The 20,994-nt window shown below is 40.5% G+C and overlaps 1 protein-coding gene across 1 annotated transcript in view; it reads left to right on the top strand.

The window, feature by feature from the left end:
• Positions 1–20,994, top strand: part of Pgap1 (post-GPI attachment to proteins inositol deacylase 1) — a 68,617-nt gene that overhangs the window by 7,609 nt on the left and 40,014 nt on the right. The window contains 6 exon segments of the mRNA XM_036173262.1: positions 2,783–2,958; positions 6,884–7,055; positions 14,764–14,921; positions 18,109–18,161; positions 19,292–19,358; positions 20,445–20,550. Of these exon segments, the coding sequence (XP_036029155.1) occupies positions 2,783–2,958; positions 6,884–7,055; positions 14,764–14,921; positions 18,109–18,161; positions 19,292–19,358; positions 20,445–20,550 (732 nt within the window).

The following is a 20,994-nucleotide window of genomic DNA, read 5'->3' as shown; positions in this document are numbered from 1 at the left end:
GTGTCCCACCTCCTGGGAGAGCCATGGTATAGCCACTTCCTTTGAGAGACAACAACATCACACATGCACGGGCAAGAAGAGTTGGAGAGTGAAGAGTCAGAGGGCACAGGTTGGGTGGCTGGATTATGCAAGTGTTCGGGAACAGCGGGAGAAAAGTTTATGTTGGAAACGAAGTTACACAGAGAGGAACCTGAAGATAAAAGTATCTCACATTATGCTGAATGAGAGCCCAGTCTCCTTCCTTGTGTGGAGGAGATATGTAGCTATATGGAGGGGTTACAGAACGGTAGGGAAGACAGAGCGATGTGTTCAGGTTCCAAGTGCAGTGTTGGCCTGGAGCATGGCAGGAGTCTCTGGCACAACAGCCAGGCACCCCAATCGGTAAGTCATTTTGTTTACAGACAACATCTGCTTTGGTTCTTGTAAACATTCCAGGAATTGTTAAATAATGAACCCACAATTGTTTCCACGTGTTTGGCGATTACTTATGTGGTTTAATAAGTCATCTACAAAATACTTGTGGGGTACTTGTCATGAGCCAGGGAGTATTCTAGGTATTAATGATCCAGAGTAGAACAAGACAGCAGGTCCCTCACTCAAGCACATATTCTTCCTGGAGGACAGCCACCAGTGGATGCCTCAGTGACATTAAAAGCTACGAGAAATAAGGACGTAAACCGCTGAGGAGGCAGGACGGTAAGTAGTAGGAAAGAGGCCTGTTTCGATGAGGTGGTTCGGCAACACCATGGCAAGGAGATAGTGTTGGAGGAGAGCTGGAACATTATTGTCTGGGGAAGTCCCTGAGGGAAGAATGTATGCTTGGTGCTCCGAGGACCACTCTGGTTAGAGAAAAAGAAAGTGAGAATGGAAAGCTGTGGCCAGTGTATAAGATCTGGGAAAGCCTGAATGTTTATTTGAGAAGGATGTGAAATATGGATGCTTTGGGTAAGAAATTATATAATCTGTTTTTTTTTTTTTTTTTGCTAAACGATACACACATACATTTACAGTTAATAAAAAGTGAACTTACAGAGAACTAAGACTTCATTGAAGAAGCAGAAAATTGCCAGCATCCTGGAAACCCTACATGTCCCTTCATGATTAAAGCTTTCTCCCCTTACACACACATATATTTCCACAATTCTAACTCCAAGGTAGTAATTTGCATAAACTTTCTTTATAGAATTAATACCTAAGTGTGGATCCCTAGTATATTCTATTGATCTGCGGGCATTTTTAACTTTATAATGTATAATCATCCAGTATGTATTCTTTTGTGCCTGATTTTTTCCACTGTTTCATCTGTAAAAGTCTCCTAAGTTACTGTATGAACTGTAAACTGTCCATTTATTTAACAATATTGTTCTTTTGTATACTTTTTATAAAAGGTAATTTGTATAAATTTTGTATAAAAGGTAAATTGAATGTTTACCTTTATTGGTAGTTATAAACAATCAGTATCTTTCTGCACACTACTTAGAACACATAAGTTTCTGTACTTGTGGATAGATCCCTGGAGTATTAATTTCCCATCACAGCTTGTACATATCCTCTTATCTTTACTTATTCTACTGATTTATATTCTTATAATTAGCATATGATACTTCCTTTTGTAATACCTCTTCGACAGCATTGAAATTGTGGAGTTAAAATTTTAGCAAATCTAATAAATATGAAATACTTTTTGAAAAGGTCTTCTTTGGCTCTGCTTTGAAGAGAATATGCTATTACAGGGCAAGAGTGGAAGCAGAAAATATGCTGAACACCATTGGTCATCAGAGAAAGGCAAATCAACATGAGATGCCATTCCCTACAGTGATGCTGGGATAGTTATAATAAAAAAAAGACAGTCCGTGGCAAGCGCTAGCTACTGTCTAGTTATGATGTGGAAAAACCGGAACCCTCACCCACTGCTGATGGGGAGGTGGGGAGGGAGATGCCGCAACATGGATGGATCTCGGGAAAGTCCTAAGAAGTGAAAGAGGCATTCACACAAAATCACATTATGGGATTATATCATGCATATGAAATAAATGTACACGATAGGCAAATTCATAGAGACAGAAAGTAAGCCAGTGCTTGTTAGGGAGTAGGAAGAGAGTAGTTGGAGGGTGACTACCCATGGACAAAGGATTCCATTTTTGAGGTGTTTGAAATATTAGATTTCAGAGATGGAATCGCAAACTAGTGTTGAGAGAAAGAGAGAGAGATTGAGATTAGGGATGGTGTGTATGGACGTGTGTAGGTAGAGACCAAAGGTCACCACTGGCTATGTTCTTTCATCTCTCTCCACTTTTGCCTTCTTTTTTTTCTGTTCTTACTGAACCTATGGCTCCCAGATTTACCTAGACATTCGGCCAGCAAGCCCCGAGGATCCTTCTGCCTCTGCCTCCTCAGTGCTTGGCAGTGTGTGCCACTACGTGATTGGATTCCACATAGATACTGAGATCAGGGTCTTCATATTTGAAATGCAAACACTTGACCAACTGAACTTCTAAATTGATGCTGTGAATGTGCATCACACTGACATAACATTGTTTATATTCGTGACAGGGCTATTTATTAAAAACTTCTAAACAGCTTGGCGGTGGTGGCACATGCCTTTGATCCCAGCACTCCGGAGGCAGAGACTGGATCTCTGTGAGTTTGAGATCAGTTCCAGGACAGCCAGGCCTACACGGGGAAACCCAGTCTTGAAAAAATCAAAACACATCAAAGCAAAACCTTTTGAAACAAAGTTGGTGCTGTTCTGTGAGCAAGCTCTTCCCTCTCTCCCCTGCAGTTCGCTCTATTGGCTCGATCGCACTTAGGAAAGCAGAGGACATCGACTTCAGGTACCACTTCGACTTCTTCAGCGTGAACTTCAATGAGGAGCTGGTGGCGTTGTACGGAGGGAGTCTGCAGAAACAGACCAAGTTTGTTCATGAATGTATTAAAGCTATTCTCAAGCTCTACAAGGTAGGAGGGGAACGTGCAAGTCAGTAGTACAACCCATCAGCAGCGTCTTTTTTTTTTTTTTAATTTAAGGGACAAATTTGATTTTAGATAATATATTTGTCTATACTGAAGTTGAAAGTACAAAAATGGGTACTAATGCTAGTTTAAAGACCTAAGTTGAATTTGCAGTTTCCTGGTTCATTGAGCGGTCCTGTCTCAGAAGATAAGGTGCAGGGCCAGTGAGATGCTGCCCAGCGTGACGACCTCCATCCAGTCCCTGGAGCCTACGTGTTTGAAGGACAGAAACGGCCTCCTTTCCCCATGGGGCTCCTCATACTCACGTGTGCACACAACAACAAATCAAAAACTAGAATGACGAAGTTGCTATCTTTCCAATAGATTTCAGAGAAAGGCATTTCATTAGGGATGAAGGTGGATGTTTCAAAGACTTTGAGTTTCATCCTCAGCCCCTGCCCCTAAAAGAAAGACATTTCACAGTGGTGAAAGGGTCAATTCATCAAGAAAACAAAACAGTCATTTGTATGCATCTAATTTAATTCTTCCAAATTCACAAAGCAAAATCCAGTAGAACCAAGGGAAGAAATTAACATTACTAGCACAATTAATTCTAGTGATTTCAGTACTATCCTCCCAATTATTAATAAAGAAGTCAGTAAAACTATGGATTTGAGTACTACTCGCCAGCTTTTGTTATATGATATTTATTAGTAATAAAAGAATACTATACTCAACAACTATAGAAACATATTCTTTTCCAGTGCACAATGACCGTTTACTAAACTGTATTCTATGCCAGGCCATATGCTGGTTCACTGATATTAATAATCTTCAAAGTATTAACACCATGCAATATATTTTCTGAAAATAGCAAAATTAAAAGTAAAAATATATTAAAAAATCTATTACTTATAGGTTACCCAAAGTTTTGAAAAAGTGAAATTTGAAGATGCTTTGAGCTGAATTAAAATGAAAACACATACCAGAATTTATAACATTTTATACATGCACAAAATTGTTAAATAATAAAAAAGCTTATAAGATTAGGTAATGATTAAAAGAAATACTGTTTTTAATTGCGTATATTAGAAAAGAATAAGATTTCAAGTCAGTGACTTAAGCTTACAGCTTTTATAAGCCGGAGAGAGAAGAAAGTTAACAGAGCATGGGGAATGAGGACTCATGGTGAAAGCAGAAATTAAAGAAATGTAAAACAACAGAAAAACTAACTTCTGCCAATGGTTGATTCTGCCAATGACTTGGTAAATTATGGCTGGACTGATTTGAAAAATGAGAAAATGAAGTAACAATATCAGGAACTAATGATGGTGTTTTTCTGCAGAGCCCACATATGTGAAGAGGATGATGAAGGCATATTATGCACACTTTCATACCTGTAAATTTAATAACTGAAACCTATAAATTCCTTGAAACATAAATTATAAAACTTACATAAGAAGAAACAGAAAATCTGGATAGCCCTGTATCTGTCACATATTTTTTTGAGTTTGTAATTGAAAATCTTACCATCAAGAAAAACCAAGGGCTAAATGACTTTCAATAAATTCTAGTCCTCATTTAAGAAATAATAATTACTGATCTTACAATAAACACAGCTTTCAGAAGAATAGAGGAGGAAACAGACTCAGTTTTTAGTTCAGCATAAGTGACAATAAACTAGACAAGGACTTTAAAAAAGGGGGGGATATATAATTCTATTTTAGAGAACACAGCAGACATTGAAAAGAAACTAGAGCTATTCCTCATGATCATATAGTTTTCAACCAAAATCCAGACTACCAAATTCAGCAATCTATGAAAAGTGTAATATATCATGACCAAATGTAATTTATTGCAAAAATACTAGTTTAGTATCTAAATATAAGTCAGTATAATTCACCGTAGGATCGTCTTTGCATCTGTAGGAAGCCATTTGACCACACTAGCATCTGTCCATGGCTTAATGTATAGGAAAAGGAACATAAACTCAGTGTGGGAAGAATAGAAATTAAGTTATTTTCCCCCCAAGATAGAGTTTCTCTGTGTAACAGTCCTGACTGTCCCAGAACTCACTTTTGTAGACCAGGCTGGCTTTGAACTCAACAGAGATCAGCCTGCCTCTGCCTTTTGAGTGCTGGGATTAAAGGTGTGCACCACCAATGCTAGAAATTAGCTTTCTTTTCCTGAGGAATCATGAGTGTTATGAGAGAGAAAACGATCTTCTTTAGGTACAGGTAATAACTGATAAGATTATTTATCTGATAAATAAATGCCAACCACAGTAAACTTGAATGTTATATGGTAGGCAGTTTATTATTCCTATTTTGTTTCAGATTTTTCTAACGAACACATTAAGCTTATAACACAACTAATAAATATTTTGAAGATGAGACACTGACAGAGATTTCTGTTATAAGCAAGGACAGTAAGAGCTGAAGGACAATTGAGTCTCATTGAGTGGATAAGATACAGTTATGGGAAAGAACATTCTGGGTAGAGAAAACCTCGTTCATCAAAAGAGTCTAGGTAAATACAGCAATGTAGAAAACCAAAAAGCAGCTAGGATGGGTCAGGTAGATTGTCAAGACGTGGACAATTTTAATTTTTCCCCCTTTTAGGTAGGGTGGTATGGAAAACCATTGGGCAGAGAAGTGACACATTCTTACCTAAATTTTAATAGCCTCATTCTGGTTATTTTAGAATATAAGGTGGAGAGGGGCATAAGGGTAGGGGCAGGGAGGTAGGAGCCTGTTGCAGTCTCTCAGACAAGAGCTAATAGTGCTGTCAGTTAGGTTGGTAGCAACTGGAGTGCTGAGGAATGGACAGATTGGCGCTAGTATTAGAGGCGGAGGCAGCAAGCTTTGCTGGCAGATGGCGGGTTGAAGTTCGGTATGAAGGAACACGAAGGGTTAAGAGTGACTCCAAGAGTTTCGCTTGGATAACGGAAGGGGTTGGATTGCCTTTGGTGGGACTAGGAAGAAAAGGCTTGGAGGTGATAAAGTCTACTTTAAGACAGGTTGAGTGTGAGATCCACAATACTCCCAGTATAGCAATTACACAACAGGCGTTCAAGGCTAGGGCTTCAGGAAGAGATCCAGTTGAGATTAGTTGGTGGTTAACTGTAAGTAGATGTATTTACAGCCAGGGGTGGGGGGGTGTAGATGAGATTACCAGTGTGGCCAATCTCTCTCTCTCTCTCTCTCTCTCTCTCTCTCTCTCTCTGTGTGTGTGTGTGTGTGTGTGTTTATGAGAGAGAGAGAGAGAGAGAGAGAGAGAGAGAGAGAGAGAGAGAGAGAGAGAGACACCCAGATGAGAAAAATAAAGGAGCTAAAATCAAGCATCTGTGGATAGGAGACCAGGAGGTCGGGTGCAGAGGTTGGCCCTTACCACGATCAACTCTGGGATCCCAGCACCATCCCCAGGCTGGCTGGCTCGTTTGTGGGATTCATAGGACTGTCACACAGTGAAAGGACACAGAGCAAACTGAGTAGAGAGGAAAGCGTCCAGCAGCTCTCACGGGGCAGGGAACACATTTGTACTTCATTTCCTGTCAACAGTTTGTGGTGCGAGAAGCGTTGCCTAAAGGGTGCTCATGAGAGACTCAGTGTCCCAGGTTTTTATTGGGAGCTAATACTGAATCTGTCTGCTTAACATAATCCAGAATTCTAGGCTGGAGGATAGCGGGTGTTCCACATGAACCGTATAGTTGGCATTGTGGGCACTATCTAAAGAGTGGCAAGACTCTTCCCAGACTAGAAGGTCCCAGGCTGCACTCTACAGCAGCCTTTCCTTTAGTTCATCCTAAGGATAGCAGACACAGGCCTTCCGGGTCAGCTCTATTATGCACAGTAGGCAGCCGACACAATCGTTTTTATTTGTTTTTGAGGTGGTCTCACTTTTCTTTCTTTCTTTCTCTTTTGAAAAACAGGGTCAAGAATTCGCTCCCACGAGTGTGGCAATCATTGGTCATTCTATGGGTGGCCTTGTTGCCAGAGCATTGCTTACACTGAAAAATTTTAAACAAGATCTGATAAATCTTCTTGTTACACAAGCCACCCCTCATGTGGCCCCTGTGATGCCCTTAGATCGTTTCATTACTGGTGAGTACTGGTGCATTCATACTGGCCTCCTCTTGCCGGGTGCCGTGAGCTGTCTCTAGCTATTTCCGTTAGAGTTTTATCTATGTGTTAGACACTCCAGGTGCAGATCCACACTTCCATTCTCCATGTTCACAATCACTTTCAGTTCCGGCTTATCATTGAAAATACCATCGGTTTTCTTTTCCCAGCCAGGTGACATGTGTTGGATGATCCCTAGGTATTAGAACTTCAACTTTGTTATTCTTGGGAATGACTCTTCTTCATCTTTTAAGAGTTACAGATTTGAAACTTGCCAGATCAGAATCTCACAGTAATAAATTAAGAGACTTTGTGATTGAAATTGTTTAAATCTTTTGTGCTGCTTCTAGTAGTCTTCAATGAGTAGATGTTTATGAAAGAGTCAAGAACTGAAGATCACTACCACCCTTTCTGTTGCGTTTTGCATGGTACACGTAGATGAGCCACGTAGTTGAGTTAAAAATGATTCCAGATACACTGGAAAATAATCTTTCAAGATTGAGCCTCTTTTTAAAGATTCTTTTCGTTGTTTTGTGTAATGAGACAGGGTTTTTCTGTGTAACAGCCCTGGTTGTCTGCAATTCACTCTGTAGACCAAGCTGGCTTTGAATTTAGAGATCCCCCTGCCTCTGCCTCCCGAGTGCTGGGATTAAAGGTGTGCACCACCACCGCCTGGCTATTCTTCTGTTTTTAACTAACTAATTAATTAATTTTTTTAGTTCTTTGAGCGTTTCATACAACATGTTTTGATCATATTCACCCTTCTCCTCCAACTATTCTGATTATCCCCCCCCCCAACCAACATTTGTCTTTCTTATATTTTGAATCCAGAGCAATTTGTGCTTCCCAAATATTCTTGAATATGTGGTCTTGCACTGGAGAGGGGTCAATTTACCAGAGGTTACACTTTTATAGAAAATCTTTTCTTCTTCTCATGGCAGCTAATAAGTACTAGTATGTAGCTCCATGGCTTGGAGTGGGACTATGTGCCCAACTCCTCTCTCCTTCCTGGGATCCACTCTGGCTTGGACTTGTATTGGTTTTATAATCTGCTGTTGAAAGCCACTGTAAGCTATAAGCATAGCTGCCCACTGTGTCCAGAAGAAAGGGTTTCCTTGTGGTTATTCTCTGCCTCTGGCTATTACATTCATCCCTCTGTAGTTAGAGTTTTTCTGCCTGGCGCAGTCAGGACAAATCTCTCTCACCCACCAGTCCCACAGTCTCTCAGACCCAACCAAGAAAGCACACAGAAACTTATATTGCTTATAAACTGTATGGCCGTGGCAGGCTGCTTGTTATCTACTTCTTCTATCTTAAATTAACCCATTTCTGTTAATCTGTACTTTGCCACATGGCTCGTGGCTTACCAATGTCTTTACGTGTTGCTTCTCATGGCGGCGGCTGGCGGTGTCTCTCTCCAACCTTCTACTTCCCAGAATTCTCTTCTCTCTTGTCCCGCCTATACTCTCTGCCTGGCCACTGGCCAATCAGAACTTTATTTACACAGAGCAATATCCACAGCACTTCCCCTTTTCTTTTTTTTAAAGGAAGGTTTTAACTTTTACATAGTACAATTACATATAACAAAACAATTATCTAGCAAGAATTACAGTTACAATATTAAAGAAGATATCCTATCTATCTTATATTTGTGAGTCTAAGGTTTTATATCTAACTTATCTTGTATCATAACTGAGGAAATTGTAACTATCTAGTCTTCAACCACATCAAAGACCTCAGAAGGATATAATATTACCTGAGAACTGGGAGAAGGATGTAAGCATTTTTCAGGAGTCTTGCAAGAGTAGACAGAGACAGCTGGCAGCCTGGACAGTCACCTAATGTTCCTTTGTAAAGTTGGGGCATCTGTCTTCAGCCCACAGGGCTAGAGTCTCTTGGTCACTTCTCTCAGTGTCCTGTAGAATGTCTGGCCATTTCCTCTGCAAAGCAGGAACCTGAAGGACCATTTTGTCAAGCAAAGTTTAGTGGTCACCTTTCTATGGGTCCTGCATGTCCAGTTGATCAAGCAGTCCAGGCAAGAACAGTTTCTTGCCCAAATGGCTATTTTTGCCAAGGTGAAGATAAGATATGAAGTGTCTTCAATGCCCATCCTCGTCTCTGAAGTAAATTGGTGTTGCCAGGAGCAGACATGTCTCACTGTCCAGAAAGTCTAAATTTTAAAAATATTTTAAATGCCATATTCTGAAGGTCTTTGAAGTATTTGAAGATTACCTATCTATCTGAAATATCTCTGTGTATACCTAGAAGACTTAACTAACATGGCTATGAGTATGATTATCATAGATGATTAATTATCAATCTATTTTTAATTATCCATTACAATTTTAAATGAGCTATACAAACATAATACCTTAAACATGAGTAGAAATATGCACACAGTATAACAAAATTAACTTTAAGTTTGTATCAATAGACTAAACTCTATACCAATGTAAAACATTTTAAACAAGTTGTTGCTCTTTAGAAGTAAGTTCCTTAATCTACCCTTTCATCCTATTATATCTGTATCATATCCCCTTTTCTTCTTTAGAAAGAGATCTCATTTATAATCAAACTGCTTTAAATAAAAATATTGGTTTTTCTCTGTCCCACACCAGAGGGCTCTTCTGATTTGGGACACAAGAATCTCTTAACCTTTTCTTTTAGCAATATGTCTGGGTTTAGAGAAGGAGTGAGCCAATTCCATCTCCAAAGCCAGCTTGATAATTTTGGGAATGTGGGCGTAGTTTCTCTTACTACTTCCTGCTGGAGGGGGGCGCTGTATCTTATGGGGACACAAAGAAAATTTTAGGATTATGGAGTAGTCCATTAGGGTGAACCTCTGAGCCAGTTGCCTTGAAAGCTTTCTGGATGTTGGATCATCTGGGCCATGGTGTCATCGGAGACCTTTCAGGTGGTCTTGGCTAATCAAACCTGATGTATCTTAATCTGGAACAAATCCATAGCCTCTGGCTTTCTGTGGAAACAAAAGCAGAGACTCTTTTCCAAAGCAACATATCCTTATATCCAAATTTTGAAGTCAAGGTACCTTTAAAATTTACATATTCGTTTAACTCAACAGTTTTTATGATCAAATATTTTTCTGTTAAAAATCCCAAAGACAAGACAAACCAGATTCTCTGTGTAATATCCATCTTTGTAAGACTGAAACGCCGCTGTGGCTGCTGGCTCCACCCACCTCAGCTTCCCAACATGGTGGTGGTACAGTTTACCGCCAGCTCTGGGTCTAGAAGCAGTTCTATCAAAGCAGTACATAGCCCAGAAACTTTTTTTTTTAACTAGCAAAGGCTAAATCCACCATGCAGCAGAGTAAAGTGCCGCTTGTAGACTCCTCATTCCCGCCACACTGCAGGTCAGATGCACATGCCAGGAACCCGCCACAGTAGCTCAAACCGGCAGGCTGCCGCTAACTTGAGAGAAACAATTAGGAAGCTGTTTTTAGCTCTGTTTTAGAATCATTTTTCTCAGGTTTTAGGTGGAAACTCTTGCAAACACGTTGGGCGCCATTTGTAGTTGGAGTTTTTCTGCCTGGCCCAGTCAGGACAAATCTCTCTTACCCGCCAGTCCCACAGTCTCTCAGACCCAACCAAGAAAGCACACAGAAACTTATATTGCTTATAAACTGTATGGCCGTGGCAGGCTTCTTGTTATCTACTTCTTCTATCTTAAATTAACCCATTTCTGTTAGTCTATACTTTGCCACATGGCTTGTGGCTTACCAGTGTCTTTACATGTTGCTTCTCATGGCGGCAGCTGGCGGTGTCTCTCCCCAACCTTCTACTTCCCAGAATTCTCTTCTCTCTTGTCCCGCCTATACTTCCTGCCTGGCCACTGGCCAATCAGAACTTTATTTACACAGAGCAATATCCACAGCATCCCTCCCCTCTTCTGCCATGATTCCTGAGCCTTGGGAAGCAAGATGCAGTATATATCTTCCCCTTCAGGCTGAACATTCTGTAGTTTGTTATTCTCTTTATCTTGGCCAGTTATGGATCACTGGATTAGCTGCCATCTACTGCAGATAGAAGCTTCTCGAGGAGAGGGATGAGAGGTGCATGGATCTATGCGTATAATAAGAAGTCACCAGGAGTCAGTTTAATACTATGTCAGTTTAGCGGCATAATAATAGACTCTCCCTTAGGGACTGTGAGCTATCTAGCTATAGGTGTCTAGCTTAATAATGGTGTCAGGTATGGTTTTCACCTTGTGGAGAAGGACTTAAATTTGATGAGAAAGTGATTGGTTACTCCCATGATGTTCCTGCCACTATTACACCAGTGGGCATGTCTTTCCAGGCCAGTCATTATTATAGCTTTCAGGGTTCGTAGCTGGGTATGGCTGATCATTACTTTTCTCCTCCGGTAGTTTATGTAGCATCTTTTAGCACTATTCGAGACAGGCAGTAGGGACAAAGCTTCCGGTCTCTATCAGCTTTGATTTTATCATGTTCTGTGACTCCATCATGCGGACTCTTCGGCAGCAGGGTCTTTTTCATTTACTTATTTGTTTGTTTTTAGTTCTTCTCTCACATTTTACACCCCACTGCAGTTCCCCCTCTCTGTCCCCAGTTCCGCCATCCCACCTCCCCTCTCCCCCAGATCCACCTCCCCTCTCCCCCAGATCCACACCCCCTCCGTCTTCCCTCAGAAAAGAGCAGGTCTCCCAGGGACATCAACCAAGTATGGCTGTAGTAACATGCTGCCATAAGACCAGACACATACCAGGGAAGTCAACCAAATACGGCTGCAGTAAGACCAGGCACATACAAACACATCAAGGCTGGATGAGGCCACCCAGCAGGAGGAACAGTTTCCCATTAGGAGGCTCACAGAACCCTAAGCTACAAAACCATAATGTGTATGCAGAGGGCCTAGGTCAGACCCCTGCAGGCTCCTTAATCTCAGAAAGCCCCTATGAGTCCCTGTCGGTAGATTCTGTGAGCCATGGTCTTGTGATGTCCCTGACCCCTCTGGTTTCTCTGGTCCTTCCTTCTCTGCAGGACTCCCCAGCTCTGCCTAATGTTTGGCTGTGGGACTTGCGTCTGTTCCCATCAGTTGCTGATGAAGTCTCTCTGGTCTCTTTGATGACAATTCCGCTAGGCTCTGGACCTAGAACACTCAGTCTGCAGGCAGGACAGACTAGGTCAAAGGTTTTGTGGCTGGGTTGGTGTCCCAGTCCCTCCACTTGAGGCCTTGCCTGGTTACAGAAGATGGCGGGTTCAGGCTCCGTGTCCCCCATCACTAGAGTCTTTGCTAGGGTCACTCTTGAGGATTCCATGGAGTTTCCCTTGCACTAGTTCCCACCTCGCCCCTGAAGTGCCCCCCATTCCGGTTGTCTCCCTCAGTATTTTCTCCCTCCCAGCAGCAGGAGCTTGATGTCAAAATAGAGCCTGGTATGTGCTTAGTAAAGCACATCCTTGAGCTATATTCTCATCTCCCAAAGAATGTGTCTTCAGCACTGTCAGGTTTAATTGTTCTAAGCGGCACAACAATCACCTCTGAAACTGCCAGTCTGAAGTGATTCCTAAGTGTAGGATGCTTTTCCTGAGCTGCAGGGAGCTTGGTCTCTTTCTGCTTTCTGAATTCTTATTTCATTAAGTCAGAATTAGATGGAAAAAAAGGACTTAAGTAGTCATGGATTTCAGGTTTTTGAGAGATACACATGACTTTCAGAAGCAGATATCCTGTTTATACTTGGTGGAAATCCTTCCTTTAAGTAAGGAAAGTGGTCTTGCACCAGGCCGGCCCTTAGAGGGTCATCTCTGACCATACCCTTCCTCACGGGGTAAGAGGCATGCATGCACTAAGCAGCCTTTCTCCTTGTGGCTCATGCTCTTATTCTCTGCTCATGATTCAGAAAACTAAATGTCCAGATTGCCCATTTGTTTTCTTTTTGGAGAGTGTTCATGTAGCCGACTTCCTATCCTGATCCTCCTGCCTCCTCATTGCTGGGGTTACAGGTTTGCAGGTCTAGCTCATGTGCCCCAAGAAGCTCTTTCCAGGGCCGGTGTGGGCCTCTTCTGTGTCTTTTTTGTAGGAGCAGGTGCACTGTTGCTGAAAGTTTTCCTGTGTGTCAGCCAGCTGGCTGTCAGGACAAATCTCTCCCACTCGCATCCCCCAAGTAAACACACAGAGGCTTATATTAATTAAAACTGCTCGGCCATTAGCTCAGGCTTACGACTGACTAGCTCTTACACTTAAACTCAGCCCACTTCTGTTCATCTGTATGTCGCCATGTTTTCTGTGGCTTTACCTGTGTGCCATTACATGTTGCTCCCTGGATGGCAGGCTGGCATCTCCTCACTCAGCCTTCCTCTTCCCAGAATTCTCCTTGTCTGCTTATCCCGCCTATACTTCCTGCCTGGCTACTGGCCAATTAGCATTTTATTAAACCAGGGTATAAAAGCATTGTTCCACAGCAGTCACAAAAACTCACACTAAACTGTGGCAAAGGTGTGGCTCTGCAGTGGAGCTTAGACATTCACAAAAGGTTCTTGAGATGTGGGATAGAAGTGTATTGGGAAGAGGAAGGAGACCCAGCGATCTGCTCTTCTGTGTCTCATAATCTAGTGCTAACTTTGAAGACCCTGAGAATCCTTATTTTGACTCTACAAGTTATCTCAATGGTTTGTCAAGGAAATAATAGAAAATATTTAATTTAGTAGTTTCATAACTGTTTTTTATTTTAATATTTAGTTTTGTTGATATTTGTCCCGGGTTCTCCAGATGTCAGATCTTGGCAGATTTGGTGACATCTCAGGTACATACTGTTGAGATCTCTAGTGAGGAGAACTTTGCATAGTGAATATTTGAAGGTGTGAATGGGATCTGATGGAGTATGGCAATGCATTCAGTTTCGATGTTGAGAAAATTGAGATCTCCTTTGTCCTGGTCTCAGTTTAGTAATCAACATTAAATTTTTATCAGTTTTAATAGATAAGTGAAAACTTGCCTGGAAAGTCATCACTTTAAATTTGCTGCCAGATTTAATGGGTAGAATCCTAAGCCTGAGAATTTCCTCGGAAATGTAATCCTAAAATTACTATGGCGCTGTCCTGATAGATTGTACTGTAGGAACTTATGTAGTGATGTGTGGTAATGGTTGTCCAAGGCAGGGTTCCTAAGCCTTAAAAAATGGGACACTTCTGTGATAGGGAGAAGTATATGGATTTTTTTGTTTTTGTTTTTGTTTTGAAGACTAGCTTATTGGAGGTAATGCACATACAAAAATGGACATATTTAATGGATACAATATGATGGGATTGAACAGGGCTTATCATGGCACTAGCATCATGGATGTCTACAACTCCTTTGCAAAGTCTATAAATTCTTTGGAGGAATATGAGGGTTATTTGTTAGGGTGTGTGGAGGACTGTTCTTGTTAGGTACAGAGATGTGAATGTGATGTAAGCTGGCACAATCTGACCTCTTCCTTTACTGACACCTTTAGAATTTGTACTCAGTGTTTGTACTGTGACTCATTGCAAATGTGGATTTTTGTACTCTGACTTTTATGCGAAGCTAACGACTTTTCTCACAATAGGGAAATGTGAATAACATTATTTATAGACCAAATAGCTTAGGCAAAAATTCAGATAAATATTAGTATTATAAGTATGGTTGCATGAAATGGCTTATTTTTCATTGTTTCTTTTTTTATTTCCTTCCAGAGTTTTATATGACTGTAAACAACTATTGGATTTTAAATGCTCGGCACATAAATTTGACTACACTTTCCGTAGCTGGAGGCTTCCGGGATTACCAAGTTCGTTCAGGACTGACTTTTCTACCAAAATTAAGCCATCATACCAGTGCCTTATCTGTTGTGGTAATTATTTTCAAGATTCTATATGGTAATATAGTAGACAAAATGGAACATCAAAAGGGAAATAGTATATACTATTGCTTATAAATGAGTGCTGAGCTGGTGGAGCAGGTGTGTGTGTGTGTGTGTGTGTGTGTGTGTGTGTGTGTGTGTGCGCGCGCGCACGAATGTACATGTGCATATGTGTTGAGAAAATTTGAATGAAGATGAATGTGTGTAGAAGGCAGAATCATGGGTGCTTGTATCAGAGAAAGTAAAAAGGATGTTAGAAACCTTGAAAATTAATGAAAAAAATAGTCTCCAAAATAAGAACCTATCATTAATTAGAAGTGAAAGTATAGGAAAGTATGGACTAAACACAAGGGGATCTGGTCACATCTGCGTGTGAGATTGTACATAATACTAATAGGATGTCAGACACATCCCATCCTCCTGAACGCTAACTTTGAGTAAGAATTTACCAATTGCTGAATAAAAAACGCTCTTTGATAGTTGAAGTGCAAATAAACCCCGATGAACTTGCTGATTACTAATTACCCTTCCCTGCTAGAACACTGAGTATTTGATCTTTAATTAGGATCCCTAGCCTTTGTAAAGTGAGCTCACGTTTTCTTCTTGTAGACTCTACCCTGATGTCAGCTGTTAAGATCTTTACTTCAAAGGCACACACAGACTGTGCAGAGTGTGGTCCACCTGTCCCCTGTGCTTTGGTGAGATGGTGGTAGAGAGTCACTGCTTCTCAGCTGTTCTTCTGCGTAACTTACCTGCTGCCGCCACCTTACTGTTTATCCGTGAATTAGCTCCTTGCCGAATCCTTCGTTGCCTTATGCGGAGGAGAGGTTATTATGCAGGTGTACCATTACCATTTTCTTCTCACTAGAAAAATGAGGAAACAGCCAGAATTGCTGTCATATTAACTTAATAATTCCCTCAGACATCAGTATTAGTGATGTGAGTCTTGTTTTCGGAGTTGAGTATCTTAGGCAGATACTTGCTGGAAGTCCTCAGAATACCCAGTGTCACTCTCTAGTAAACGCAGACGATGAAGTCCTGTGAAATCAGGCATAGCTTACTCGCCATCCTCAACCTGCAGCGTGATGTCAGCATCCTGCACGCTGATGCTGGTCTTCTAAGGAGCATATTGCTCATTTGATCCCACGTGCATACGCCGTCACATGATCGTGTTTCCTTGTCTTCTCTAATCCATTTGACAGTGGGATGCTGTCACTATTTTTATATCTCTGATAAAAAGATTTGATGACAGAGTTGTCCCAAGGTTGACTATTGTATAACTTGACTTTTATTTTTTAGCTCTCAAATAGTTTATATTTTCCCACATGTTTATATGTATGCTATTAAAGTCAATGAAGAAGTAACAGTTTTTCAGTGTTTACCACAGGAGTGGCTAAATCACATTTATATTCACCGGGACTAGAAAAAATGGTAAGGAGTTAAGACCATAATTGTGTTTGTAGCATAGGTGAAATTGCTATAATATATTCCCTTATGGGTAATAGTATCATAAATACAAATGAACTTTTACCCTGTAGGTCAGTGGGTGGTTTCTGATTTAGGGACCTACGCTGATGTCAGACACCCTATCTGGAATACTGTAATTCCCAGATCACTTTAGTCTTTACTAATCCAACCGATGAGAAAGAGGAATCAGCATGGGGAGGCGCACAGTGGCTGGAAAGGCACCCATTACTTCTGCTCATTCACCGTTAGAGGAAATGCTGCTCTTCTTAAAGCAAGAGAAGCCATGGGATTTAGCTGTGCTATTTGTTGTAGGGAAGAATGAATGCATTTTAGTGTACACATAATGGTTCCATGAGCAACCACCCTTATAAAGTGTATTGATTTTTGTTAAATTTGTTCTTTAGCAGTTTCATGAACAAATACAATGTGTTCTGATTCATCTCCTACCTTCTTATTGCTCTCCCACCCCTGCCAACCTCCTTCCCTACAAATCTCTACTCCATATTCATGTCTGTCTGTTTGGGTTTATGACCCACTGGGTTTAACCAGGGCTGTCTGTGTGACCATGAGTTCGGACCTATCCATTGGAGCCGAATGGTCTTACTATAGGTACACAATTGAATGTCTTGTCCAGAATCTGTCAGTAGCCAATGATCAAGCAGTAGGGGAGGGGCCTCATGAGCTTCTCCTCCATCCATAACTGACTGTTGGCAGGGCTAGTCTTGTACAGGCCCAGCGTCAATTACCACAGCTAATGTGAGTCCGTGCTTGCAGTGGCTGTGTCCTGCCTGGAAGATGGCTTTTCACAGCTGTGCTCCTTGTTGGGGGTGTGCTCTCTCTGCCCTTCTTCTAGTGTTCTGTGAGCCTTAGAGGGAGGAGGGGCTGGTGTATGTGTTGCCTTTATCAACTCAAAGAGAAAATAAAGCACCTTTATTTTCTTGATTATGGTAAATGCTGCCTACTAGTAGTTGAGTTATTATTATTATTATTATTATTATTATTATTATTATTATTATTCTGCTTAGAGGCTAATAAAATCTTAGAACCATAGAGAACTCTAGTTGTCAGATTTTTTAGTAATTTTTCAGTAGTTCCTAGATATATAAAGTGCCTATACATTTATCAGTAAAAGGGGTGCAGAGGAATAAGATTTATAGAGCATGAAAATGATCAGTATTATTAATTGAATCTATGGAAATATCATAATCAAATTCCTTACTTTGTGTAGTTAATACATGCTAATAAATATTTCTTAGGCACACTCCTGCTTCTAAAGTCACATCTTAGAACGCACCAAGTAGTAGTTCAGTCAAAGCTAAAAACCTGAACTATCTATTGGAACTTTTACATTTATATAAAAGTAAAAGTACACAATCTTTAGGTAAGAAAGAGCCCTTATTTAATAAGATTCCTTACTAAAGGAATGTTAAGCTCAAATTTTTAATTATGTTTTTAAAATGTTAGATGTTAAAACCTCAGCATAGGCTCTTTGGATATGTTAATTTTTAAAGGGTCCTATAAGCTTGAGAACCAGAAATGACATTTATGGAGTTATATTATTATACAGGGAATAATATATTAGGATCATCTTTTATAAAATGAATCATTTTAATTAAAGAATTGTATAATATAGTGAAATTAACATGTGTTTCTAAATACATCCAACAAATGGTAAATGTACTTGATTTATTCTTTTTTTTTCCCCCTTTAGAGCTCGGCAGTGCCTAAGACCTGGGTCTCAACAGACCATCTCTCCATTGTATGGTAAGTTAGAACTTCCATTGGTGACTTGTTACAGTCCTTCTTTCTCATCAGTGCGGTAATTGGTCTTCTAGCTTTCATAGAATTTGACCCATAGTGACGTCCAAGAGTGAAAGATTAATAGGGGTTGAGCTGAACACTTGGCTCTCGCTTGTCAGACCATGGTTTCCTTGACAGTCTGAAACATCGCCTTCTGAAGCACAAGTTAAGTCGCTCTGTGTGACGCCAGCATCCAGTTCTAAATGTTAGGGTTTGTCGTAGCTGGACAGAGTCAGATGTGCCCCAGAGAAGACATTCCGAGCTCCCAGCCAACCCCTTCCCTCAGGTATAGTTAATGCAGTGATGGCCGCCGTAGGGGTCCAGTGGAAACCAACTAGAAGTTATTAGATGTATACCTAATGTAAGCAGAGATTATACATGGACCAAGAAAAGCAAAGACTCCAGGGTCCAGCTCCTTGTGCTCTGACTTCAGATTCTCTTTGTCCTTCCTCTGTCTGTACAAGCCAGTCTTCAAGGTCCATGCAGTGCAGGCATGTAGGGTGGTGCAGGCATCATGTGTGCCTGTAGCTGGACGTTACCTGACCTGTTCTGCTGTCAGATATCCAGAGAGGTTGCCTTTGCTCTGCTTTTATAGGTTCTAATCTTGCTATATATATGCTTAATAAGAAGGATTTGTTGGATACATTTTTAGTGCACAGCATTAAAGGAATATAATATACTCCATTGACTTATAGAATTGTGTATATTTGAATCAAAACTGGCCGTTGATGGCTTCTGGGGGAGGGAGAGTCACTTTTCTTTGGGGATATAGTAACTGGTCGAGTCCCCATTCCCCTATGGATTACCCCACACTCACGCATGTATGCGTGGGACTGATTGGATTTAGTGCGTTAAAAAATGAATTTAAGAGGAGGGCATGAAGTTGGGATGGATTATGTGATGTGGGGGTTGTGGGGATAACTGAGGAGGAAACAAGGTGTAGATATGGTCAAGGTTTGAAATTTTCAAAAAAATAAAAAAGTGATATTTCTAACATTTATTTTTTATGTTGCCACATTAGTACCAATTTCAAATTGTAAAAAAAAATACACATTTTTAAGAAAGTTTTATCTGTAATGTCCTTTATTTTTTAGGTGTAAACAATTGCAGTTGACTACAATTCGAGCCTTCTTTGATCTTATTGATGCCGATACCAAACAAGTATGCACTTTTAAATAAAAGCTTATTTTAGCAAAGTGAAAGCTTTTGTTAGCACTAATAGATTGCATTCTTTTTAACATAGATACTAAGAGAAACTGTACCTTGTGTCAAGTTGAATTAGTTCTGAAATGGAAATATCTTTAGTTCTTCTGATGTCACCGATAGACCATTAACTCAGGAAGCAGGCAAAGCAAAGCCCAAAGGTTCTGTAGATCTTCCTGCAGGTCTTTCTCTGCACGGGTCAGAAGTTTGATACCTCTCTCTCCAGCCCTTATTTCCAATTTAAGAGAAATATTTATAACAGACTAATAATTTTTCTTGGTAATGTATGAGAGCATAATAATTATCTTATTAGGTACTCTTGAACCATATGTTAAAGTTATCTTTAGCATATTGATAAGATCCAAATGTGTGCCATCCTCCAGTAACTCACACTCACCAGAGAGTCAGCCGTGCACTGCTGCAGGTTGAATGTTTCTGTAAGGAGATCTCAGTTCAACTGTGGTTTCCGAGTAGTTTGGTTAGAGCACAGGAGTCACCCACCATACCCTGTCCAGAACATCACCTTTCTCTTTCGTCACTTTCTTAACGACTGCTAATGAATTGTGCTGAGGATGATTTCACCTGATTAAGGGCCTTGTGTTCATCAGCTTCAGTTTCTTCTGTGAGTTGAGAACAAGCTGGGGTTACTCACCTTCAACTGCCTTCCCCTGGGTCATCTTGCAGTGTATCTCTGTTCCATGGGAATGGTCTTGAGAGCCTCAGCCCTGGCTTCCTCCACCTCCTGGAGAAAACATTAGTGTTTGAGGTCTTTTTCATTATGACAGAGCATTATAGCCCCAAATCTTAATAGTTGTGTGACTTTAGATAAATGTTTATTTCTCTGTGCCTTAGTTGTTTTTTAATTAAAATGTAGATAAAGACTATCAGAGTTTTTTTGTGAGGACTAGAGTTAATATATTGATATATTGTTTTAGAACAGTGCCTGGCTCAGAGAGAGTAAATGTTGACTCTTGACACTTGAAGTAATGCTTTATCAAATTATCATGATGTAAATGATCTAGACTATATTAATGTTCTTTCTAGATAACTCAAAAACCTAAGAAGAAATTGTCTGTGTTGACTCACCATTTTATAAGACACCCAGCTAAACAGTTTGAAGAAACCCCATCAATACTTTCTGACCTAACAGGTTTGTGATGGTGACTTTTAAAGTTTGAGCTTTGCATTGTTGTGTTGGATGAGTGTGTTGTTAGTACACAGCTGTTAGTATTTGGTACTAGTGGGAAACGGGGATACTCCAAGTATTATGGTCCTGTTATTTACCTATTTCCCTATCACGGTGCTAATGAGTTCTTGGTTTGAAAGGGAAAAGTAGAAAAGCAAATTGTAAGATACTGATCAAAGTTTGTGCTGGAAATAACTTGCTAAATAGAAAGGTTTTAGAGTTGCATGCCCTTGTTTTTCCCGGTAGTCACCAAAAGTAAGAGCTGTACTGTAACATGAATCTTTAAAAGTCTTATTAATAAAAAAACCCAGAGCCAGATATTGGGGTGAAAGCTGAAAGATCAGAGGAATAGAACAAGCCAGCCACTAGGAAATCCTCAACCCAAGAGGGAGCTACTTCCTGTATACT

This window comes from Onychomys torridus, chromosome 23 (genome assembly GCF_903995425.1).
Source record: "Onychomys torridus chromosome 23, mOncTor1.1, whole genome shotgun sequence".
NCBI lineage: Eukaryota > Metazoa > Chordata > Mammalia > Rodentia > Cricetidae > Onychomys > Onychomys torridus.
This window is presented reverse-complemented; position numbering and strand designations above follow the sequence as displayed.